Below are 10,333 nucleotides of genomic sequence, written 5' to 3'. Positions count from 1 at the left end.
CGTCTTTAAGGTGGCACACAAGACTTGGGCCAGAAGTCAAATGTAGTATTTGGCCAAGATGTTAAAAATGTATATGTGGGCCACGTAGGTTTGACCTGTCTTGACCCACTTTTAATATTTTTTGAAATTGCTCCGAGAAAAAGCAGGGCCGTTAAGCAAAATGCATAATGGGTATATCAAATTCATTGCAGTCCAACATTACATTTCATCATTATAAACCAACATATCTGGCCCAGTTTAAGACCAATTTATTTAAAAAAAACTATGTATACTGTAGTTAAATGGATATTTACACTTTTAAATAATTATTTAACAACGTATTTTAAATGTAATTTATTCATGTGGTTAAATTTGATCCCCAATCATGTTTATAGCTTGAACTGACAATACAAGAACATCAGAACAGAATCCAAGGTATCATAGAAAGATCAGATAAAGGTCAATAATATACACTGTCATAAAAAATATAGTCACATTCACATAAAATTAACATATCATTAGACAGAAAGGGAAAAAAAATTAAAATAACAGTAATAAAATCATAATAATAATTCATTAATTTTATTTTCGGCTTAGTTCCTATTAATCAGAGGCAATTCACCTGTATCGCATGTCTTTGGCCTGTGGGGGAAACCTGAGCATCTGGAAGAAACCCACGTGAACGCAGGGAGAACATGCAAACTCCACACAGAAACGCCAACTGAGCCGAGGCTCAAACCAGCGACTTCTTGAGTATATATACATAATGATGTCATTAATTCAACTTATATAGAGTAAGTTCACAGTACTCATAAAGATTAGTTTATTTCAAACGTTTTGTAGCAATCGGTTTGCTCAAATGGTTTGAGTTGCCTTAACTTATTGGGTTTTACAGAACTGAGTTGGTTTGAGTTCTCTTTATGTATTGGGTTTACTGTGCTCAAATTGATTCATTTACTTAAATGGGGTAAGTTCACAGTACTCATTAGGATTAGTTTTTGAACTTAAACGTTTGGTTGCAGGTTCGAGCCTCGGCTGGGTCAGTTAGGGTTTCTGTGTGGAGTTTGCAAGTTCTCTCTGCGTTCGGGTGCTCCGGTTTCCCCCACAAGTCCAAAGACATGTGGTACAGATATTTGGGTAGGCTAAATGTCTGTTTATAAGTGTGAATGAGTGTGTATGGATGTTTACCAGAGATGGGCTGCAGCTGGAAGGACATCAGCTGCATAAAACATATGCTGCATAAGTTGGCGGAATCAGGCGGATCATTCGACTATAGCGATCCCAGATTAATAAAGGGACCAAGCCAAAAAGAAAATGAATGAATGAATGTTTGGTTGCAATCGGTTTCCTCAACTTTATTGGGTTTTACAGTGTAGTAAAACTTTTCTCTAGAAGAAATTTTCCTTTCAAATTGAAATATTTGCTGCACAAACCTATTGTTACATCTCTTATCTAACAGACTAACACCTTCTAATCGCAAAGGAGATTGAATATCCACTGAGCTCCTTGGGTTAAACTGAACTACTGGGTGATATTGCTTTAACCACTTTGTTATATTCTTTAAAAGTTGGGAAACTGTGGTATGTTATTAATTGTTCATACCAAATGATATTTCCTGCATCTTCAAACAAGCAAAGGATACAATTAAAATTAGTTTGAAACCCACAATCATTAATTATAGTGAAAACAGACCAAAACTTGACACATTTTACTTGTCCTATGATGTCCAGTTTAACAGCATTTTATTAAAATATTTTGCGACATTATAAAAGTTCTTCCTCTCGTTTTTAATCAGCTAATAAATAGTAAATATATCACTGTTTTCCACAAAAAAATGAAGACGTCGGTAGAACTAGGAGACTGTGTAATTCCCACTCAGCAGATGGCGCGTTGAGCCAAAGATCCCTTCGCGATTCCTTGAGCTCAGCGAGGAAGACAAGCGAGGAAAGCGAACTGCGCATGCGCGGATATAGGCTGCAGCAGTGGGCACTGGGCAGCAGTGACTAGACAAGCGCTTTATCGACACAAGCAGAACACAGGTGCCGAATAACCCAGCAAAAATGCTCTTTTAAACAATCGCACGTCTCATCCCGAAGCCAGAGAGTAAGTTTCGTTTTCAACATCTCCAGTTTGACCATTTGAACGCGTTTTTAAGAAGCTGTAAGATGAAAGCCGGGCAGTGGCTCGCACAAAGAAGACACAGGCTATATGCTAGTGGCAGTAGCAAGTGTAGAGGCAGAGGTGCCAGGACAGGCTCAAATCTCTCTCTGATCGCCCTTTCGATGGGTTGCTAGTTAGTTGGGCGTTCGGTCAACTGGACACATGTTATCTACAGGGTTGATGTGTGCTACAGTGACCCTAAATCATGTGAGTGTGTCTGTGTTGGTCTGAGATGATTGTGATGTGTGTAGCTTGCAGCTAAGTAAAGTTTGCTGGCTAGCATATTTTTAATGGGGTTGAGGTTATAGCATTCACACATTGTGCTTTAAACTTTTCAGTTCTCTATGTTTTATGTTTGGCACATTATGTTTGGTGTTTTACAGTGTAGCTCAGCTGTTTCAAAGCTCCTGTTGTTTTTAATTAAGACTGTAAATTCGTGTCAGCTGAAGTAAAGTGCTTGGCTGTACAGTTTTTGCTTGTATAAGCTGTGAACTGTGAGTTCGTTTAGATTTTGAACTCCGTTCAAAGGTTTTTTTGAGAGCACCAGCTAAATAAACAACTCCCCTTATCCCACAGGCCAAGATATAACATGACGTACATTGGTCATCACTGGTCTTTCAGTGATTCAGGATGTTTTAGACACCGTGAGTCTCCATTTCAGCTGATAACACCTCATTCTGAGTGACATTAAAAGCAGCTCACGGATGAAAATAGCTGGGGGTTGGGTGCTCAGAACATGTCAGGCTCTGTCTCGACTGCACTTTTTGACACCTGCACATCTCCGATTGGAGGAGTCAGCTGGGAGCATGTGGCCTGTGGTCGTGTTGCCGCATCCCCTGCCGTGCCCCTGGGCACCTGCCAGGCAAGCGGGAGAATGCGTTTGCATCGCACTCCTGACACTCAAACTGCAGGGTGTGCACCGTGGGCCCTGACACCAGCTGTTTCAGAGAGCTATTTAAAAAGGTCATGCTTGAATGGATGATATTTAAATAAATGGCTACAATGAGGCAATTACAAAGATCTATAGCTTCAGCGTTTGATGGATGTTCAGGTGAATTAGCAAGGGTAGGGCCTTTCTACACTTCTGCGATTGCCGGTTTTCTCGTGGCCAGCTGTAAATCATGTCATTTGTTGACTAGCAGCACGCTCCACTCAATATTACTTACTTAGGTTGTTGGGATATTCATGGTGTGCTGATTTTCATTCTGCAAGTCTTCTAATCTAAGACGTTTTGATTATTGCTTCTGCTGCTGTGTTGCACCAAAGCACCACTAATTAAACTAGAAATTTCCTCTGTAATAATTTATTACACTCATTAAATCCCATTGCACAGTGTGTTCAATTAAACCTACATCTACACGTAAAATTGGATCTCTATAATGATGCCCTCGGAGGAGAAAATAGCCGATGTTTCTTTTTTTACAACATGTATTTTAGGAGACGAATGATGTGAATCCATTTTTGTTCCTGACGTGATTCTTTCCTTTGCAGTGTGATGAGGAGTAAGAGTCCAATGTTGCATTAGTCTCATTGTGACATGCTGGCCTGTCTGCCGGTATCAAACCCCTCCCTCCAGCTTCTCTCGCACACGCAGATGAACACTGGACTTCAGAAATGTAAGCAGCCTTTAACTGAAATAAGCTTGGTTCTGATTAAACTACATGTATGTTTGACCTAGATATCCTTTTGTTAGTGAAACAGATGCTCTAACTCCGCAGGAGCCCTGATAAGCAGTAATGTGCTATCATATGAGCGCCACATTTTTTGTATTATTCTTCATGTTTGGCCTTCTCTTTCTCACAGGGGACACTACACAGAGGATGAGATCAGCACACTATCCCACCCCAGCAGAATTGGATGCCTATGCTAAGAAAGTTGCCAATAACCCACTGACTATAAAAATCTTCCCCAATAGTGTAAAAGTACCTCAGAGGAAACACATTCGCCGCACTGTCAACGGTCTCGACACCTCCAGTCAGCGCTACAGCCCCTACCCACCTCAGGTCAACACCCGGACGGGCCTCTTGGCCATAGTCAAAGTTCCTGTCAAAGGGATCCTCAAGGACATTGAAGGCGGCCGAGCCCGTTTTCTCCCCAAGCTCATCATGAACCCGCACAGTGGGCTTTACGCCAATCCCAGCACTTTAAATGTTCCTCACACTGTTCCACATCTTCAGACTCCTTTAGGCCAGAAGAGTCTCGGTCACTCTCAGGCCTTGCAGGCCCATCCACAATCCCTGCAGCAGAAGAGCAGTTTACAACCACAGCAGAGCCTGGCCCATCAGGAGGCTTTACATCAGAGCCAGGCTCACCAACCGCCAGTACCACACCACACCCTAAACCACCAACAGACTCTCATGCAGCAGCAGTTGTCCGCTCCACAAGGACTACGGCATTTGCCTGATATGGCACAGTCGGTAAACCTGCAGCACTCCCAGGGCTTTTCTCAATCCCAACCCATTCCACAGGCCTCTTGTGCTGGCCCTCCAGCATCTGGGGTCTTGCAGCCACCCTTGGCAGGCTTACAGATGCCACGAAAGCTGCCTGATGCCGATGCTCCTCCCAATGTGACTGTGTCTACCTCAACCATCCCGCTGTCTATGGCTGCCAGCCTGCACCAGAACCGGCCCAGCGACTTGAATAGCATCGTCAATCAGATTAATCAGTTCTGCCAGGCTCGGGCTGGCATGGGCTCTACCTCTGTGTGTGAAGGACAGATCGCCAACCCCAGTCCCATTAGCCGCAACCAGCTAATCAACGCGAGCTCTCGAGTGTGCCCACATCCTACTGTGGGTCCTCCATCTTCTTGCATTCTTGGAAATTCTGACAAAGGCGGTCCTGCCTCTGCTCTGCCACTGCCTGACATTGCTGCTATGAACAGGATACCCCTTTACCACAATGAGATGAAGCAGCAGCAGTCCCAGCCACAGTTACCCCAGCAACAACGTCAGCAGGGCCCCTGGGGCCAACACCATTTGGGACATCTTCAGCACCTTCCAGAGGGAGCAGCTCACCAGGGTAAGAATCTCCCTCGAGAAGGCCTAATGGGACCAGGGTTCCTTACAAAGAACATGGGCTACCCACAGGAGGTGTGCATGGCACAGCCATTCAACTTGAAGCCCCCTACCGATAAACCAACTCCATCTCCTCCGGTTAACGGGATGCCTGTGAGTTACAGCAACGGCCACTACATGCAGCCTCCATGGAGCAACATCCTCCCCACACCAAACAGTGACAGCTCAGGGTCTCAAGACCTGGTGGGGTCATTTCACGGTGGCCTCTCAGGGGCCTCCTTAGACTGCACCCCTGGAGCACAGTACAGGACTGGGGCTGCTCTTTCAAGTCAGACGAACCTGATGCAGAACATGGAGTACATGGGTGGCGACTTCCAGACACCCTGCTTCAGAGCGCAGAATCCTGGCACAATGGCAAAGATGCACCGAGCCCCAGTCAACAGGGCCACAGATTCAGGTGATAGTAGAAATGTGCACATCCACCACCCAGGGTACAGATGAGCTATGGCCAATTCACGCTTTTCAGTGTTAGTCGGAGCGCAAGGAAAAATCCTCTCCTCCCTGTTGTTTTCCCTCAGTCTTGAAAGTGATCTACTGAATGTTTCCTGTACGATGATTTACGTGGCTATCACAAAGCTAAACACCCCCCTGCCATGTGCCACTTTGATTCTTTTTATTATTTTAATTTTAGTAGTTTATATATCTCAAGTAGGTTTGGAAAATTTGTAGGCATTTATTTAATTTATTTCTAATTTCTTTTTTACTTTACAGAAAACAGCCATAACAGCTTTTGTTTGTGAGATCAGCACTATTTTTACCATTCCTATCTGGTCTGTAAGATATGTTGGGGAAAATATGTTCCGTGTAACATTTAATTAGCTTTTTCTTTTTGGTTAGCAACTGTCTGTCATTTACAAAGCTGAGAAGCAATTCTCAGTGAATGCCATTTATTTGTAGTGTAGGCCTACTTGAGATTTGAAGTACTAACTCGTGAGGAAATTTAAGGGGTGCCATGATACCGAAATATTTGGCTTTTCCATCTAAGCTAACAGCTTGTATAATGTAAAGAGGTTGATTTTATTTTTGTTCCTCTCAATGTTTACATATTGTGCTTTTGTAACTAATTCTGAATTGAAATGAAAGTGCAAACTGATACTGGGATATGCACATATGACAAGACTGTTTCTTTTCCAGACTGTTGAACATGAATCAGGTTAAAGTCTTAGATGGAAATGTTACACTAGGGCTGAGTCGAGCCACATTGTGTAAAATGTTAATCCTTCCCTTGAAGTGTCAGCTAATGCGCTACCCTTTTTATCCTCTATTTTTTTTCCTGAGTATCCTATTAGATTTCAGTTTAAATGGAGACTGCTGTAGACTGAAATTGCTTCGGGACTTGTGCTGTGCCCTAATTGCATAGCTTAGGGGTTTATTTTGTCTTTCAACTTAATTGTTACTACTTGAATTACATTGGAAAGAGATGGGAATGGCAGGCTTTGACTCACTACAGGTCTTACAGTGGACTGATGTTTAGCGGCCAACCCAAAGCTTCCTTTGGGAAGAGTTTCATCATCCGATCATATGTTAGTTTGTCTTTAAAGGAAAAACGTCCTTGACCGTAATTGGATGACGGAAGTGTGTTGATGTAAGCGCAATATAAATGAGCGCCACAGGCTAGCCTGTGGCTTCACTGCTGTGCTACTGTAACTGAGAGGTGTGATTAGCTGGTGTGAATGCTGTGTGTCTGGGCGGATTGGCTCCCTGCTTTTGCTCCATCATTAACACCATACCGTTCTTCCCTGGCGGGATCACTTCCATCTCCGTCACATGCTGTTGTGTCAGCTGAAGCCTGCCACTGCATTTTCCACCCACCTTAGGCACTTGATGTGTCATGTCGGTCTTCTCTAAAATAGCTGAAATGCACTGCCGGTGACCGTCTAAGAAACAACCCAAACGAAAGTCACCATTTCAGCTTATGATTTGATAACTGACCCATGTCAAGCTCCACGGTTCAACTCCCATGGAGAGTCTCTCTCTTTCTCAGGTCTACCTGTGCCTCTTCTCATATTCTCCTTTGACTTGTCGGCCGAGTGTCTCCACCTTTATCAGGGCAGGCCATCTGGCAGTGGAGCATGGGTATTGTCAGACTTTGGTGTAACGAGTGGAGCAACTGCAGTTGAGAATGGGTGAGACACCCAGTATCATAACCTCCCTGTTTGCCCCCTCACAAGCCTTAAATATTTGATCCTTGAACTGTCCTTGACAATAGGCATGGTGTAGATTATAAATTAATGATATTTAGCTAAATTTGTTTTTGTGGAACCGTAAATCACGGGAGAGCGAACTCCCGAGAGAAAGAGTTTCTTTTGTATTTAGCAATGTATGTGTAGTACTGGGCTGTAACAGTTCACACCACGTCATGTTATGTTTCCCATGTTAGACTCTTTATTTGCTCTGTCTACCATTGCAGCAAAATCTGTTAAGTCCTAAATCTGTTTCCTGTCATGGGTGAACGCGTTGGATACACAAGCTTGACTGAACGCTTTGCGTCTAGTGTTGTTTTTCACAACAGCAGGCCTAGTTTAAGCTGAAGCGTGTTACTCATGAAGCTGCTATTTTATCCCAACTACAAAAAAGTTATTTCTTCTAAATGTTGTGAGCATAGAGTTAAGATCTAATTTATATTATGCCTTTTTTTTGCAATGCAATATTGTTAATATGTTGAGTATCAGCAGACACTAAGTTATTCCATTTGCCTGTCGACCATGTCATTGTAAAGCTTGAACATATAGACTCCTTGTATTTCTTTCGATCCTCATTTCATGCCTTGTTACAGCTCAAGAGTACAAGTCAGGTTACTCTTTTAATAGTTACTATCTCTATGTGAAGTGCCTCCTCTTGGCTGATGTGGACTGTGTGTATGTGACCGTCGGGATTGGAAAATGGACCGGCGCTAGTGCACATTCCATAGATGTAGTGCACTGCTCATGAACAGGGGACCGAGCTTACTTAAAAGAAAAAAGAAAAAACTACTGATTATCGTTCAGAAAAAAGAAGATTGTGTGCTGCTGCAGGTGCAAGATCTGTTTGGATGTGAATAGTTGCTGCTGAATCACTAGTTTAGGTGGCGAGAGCTACGCTGCTACTCCCTAGTGTCCTTGAAACATTCGAAGGAATGCTCTGGAAAGTTCTTTGTCTTTTGGAGCACATGCACTCCTGCCCCCCATCACAACATCCCCAATAACCAGCCACCCCCCTTCTCACCACCCCTTTCCCAAAACCAACACAATGGCAGTTTTGGACTACAGGAGTGTGTGTTAGCAGGAGTTGAGTGTGTCTCATCTTGTTCCACCAAAGAACAAAATGTCACTTGAATGGTAGCAGTGCGCACCTGTTTTGTGTAACCGAAAACTGTCATTCCAGATACACTTTTTTTCAGGAACGTGTTGCACAAACATTCCCCTCTAACCAAAATAAAGTTTGACTTGCATTTGCAAAAGTGTGTCGGGTCTCTTTTTGTCTGCTTGTGCAGCAGTATCTTTAACAGAGTAGTGTTTAAAGTAAGCATGAAATCAAATGCAAATGTCAACCTTGCCATGAAAAAAAATTACATTTTCGCCAAATAGCAAAACCGTTTCTGCTTTTTTTTGTGTGTTGGCTTGTATTTTACAAAAAATGTCTCTGTCAGCGTTTTTATACAATTCTATTTGATTTACTAAAGTCACACAAGTGGCAATTTCACATCCATAACAAAGAGATGGCACATCCATAACCAAGCTTTTTCCTTGTAAATGCAAAAATGTCAAATCAAATAAAAGCAATTATGTTTGTTCTATGAAGAGTCAACTCTTATCCTTTTGATTAGCATTGCTTCTTTTGGGCTGTGCAGTTTAATTGACTAAGTATGTTGTAAACTGTAAACTTACAGGCTTTTTTGTCACATACATAATTTGTTTATTTTGCACGTTTAAAAATATAAAAAAAATGTTTACAGGTTGATATGTTCCTGCTCCTACAACTCGTACTGCTCCCTCGACATTACTTTAATTCTGGTCCTCAGTGCTTGTCTTGTTTCTGCTTTGCATTTGAGTTTTACCGTGTTTTTTTAATTCATTCATCCGATCTCCAGGGCCTGGTTTTTCAAAAGTAATCCAGTAGGATTTTGCATCACAGATTGGATCAAATCTTGGAAATGGGTTAGTCAAAAGTGACAGAGGGATTTTGAATTAAGATCAGACCAATGATCACAAACTTATCAGATCAGAGAATGATCACAAACTTAATGGTTACTGATGGTATAAAAATTCTTTAATATTTGAAGCCGCATCTACTGAGATGGTAAACAACAAAACAATATCAAAGTAGTACTGTATTAATGTAGTAACAAAAAAATGTTGAATGTTTGTTGATTTCACTGTTTTTGTTTCTTACCATTAAAACAATCTATAGCTATGTTTCCATCCAAAGATGCAAATTAAATGTATGCGCAAAACTGGAAAATCGCATAAAAGACATGTGAATAAAGCAGCGTTTCCATCCAACCAGTCAAAAAGAACAAAATCGTCTCTTCCTGATTAACTGGTGGCAAATGTCAAAAGTAAAAACGGAATTTGCTGTGATAGGAGAAGCTGCGTCAATCTTTATCAGTATAAATAATTCATTCATCAATCATTTTTTTGTCGGCTTATCCCTTTATTAATCCAGGGTCGTCACAGCGGAATGAACAGCCAACTTATCCAGCACATTTCTACATAGCGGATGCCGTTCCAGCCGTAACCCATCTCTGGGAAACATCCACACACACATTCACACTACGGACAATTTAGCCTACCCAATTCACCTGTACCACATGTCTTTGGACTGTGGGGGAAACCTGAGCACCCACGCGAACGCAGGGAGAACACGCAAACTCCACACAGAAACGGCAACCTTCTTGCTGTGAGGCGACAGCACTACCTACTGCGCTACTGCGTCAGCCTTTAATAAATAATATTCATAAATATTTAATAATAAATATTTGATTGTTTCGTGTGCATATCCAAACTCACAAAAATATGTAGCTGGCTGTTTGTGGCCACTGGTATTTTGCCTACCTGTTGTTCTTTGCTTAGCCAGTAGGCTACACTGTTGGTTCCATTTAAGGCTCTGGTAAACAGGATTTAGTAATCCTAAAATTTGTT

General features: G+C 42.1%; 1 protein-coding gene across 1 annotated transcript; it reads left to right on the top strand.

Moving 5' to 3' along the window:
- The first annotated feature begins 1,952 nt into the window (after positions 1 to 1,952).
- On the top strand, positions 1,953 to 8,652 carry fam222bb (family with sequence similarity 222 member Bb). The gene is made up of 3 exons (XM_087283838.1): positions 1,953 to 2,082; positions 3,631 to 3,755; positions 3,943 to 8,652. Exons 2-3 carry the CDS (start codon positions 3,677 to 3,679, stop codon positions 5,652 to 5,654), a joined length of 1,791 nt encoding a protein of 596 aa, XP_087139964.1. The 5' UTR covers positions 1,953 to 2,082; positions 3,631 to 3,676; the 3' UTR covers positions 5,655 to 8,652.
- The last annotated feature ends 1,681 nt before the right edge of the window (positions 8,653 to 10,333 follow it).

Source organism: Danio rerio, chromosome 15, assembly GCF_052040795.2.
Source record: "Danio rerio strain M-AB ecotype USA chromosome 15, GRCz13ab, whole genome shotgun sequence".
Classification (NCBI taxonomy): domain Eukaryota; kingdom Metazoa; phylum Chordata; class Actinopteri; order Cypriniformes; family Danionidae; genus Danio; species Danio rerio.
This window is presented reverse-complemented; position numbering and strand designations above follow the sequence as displayed.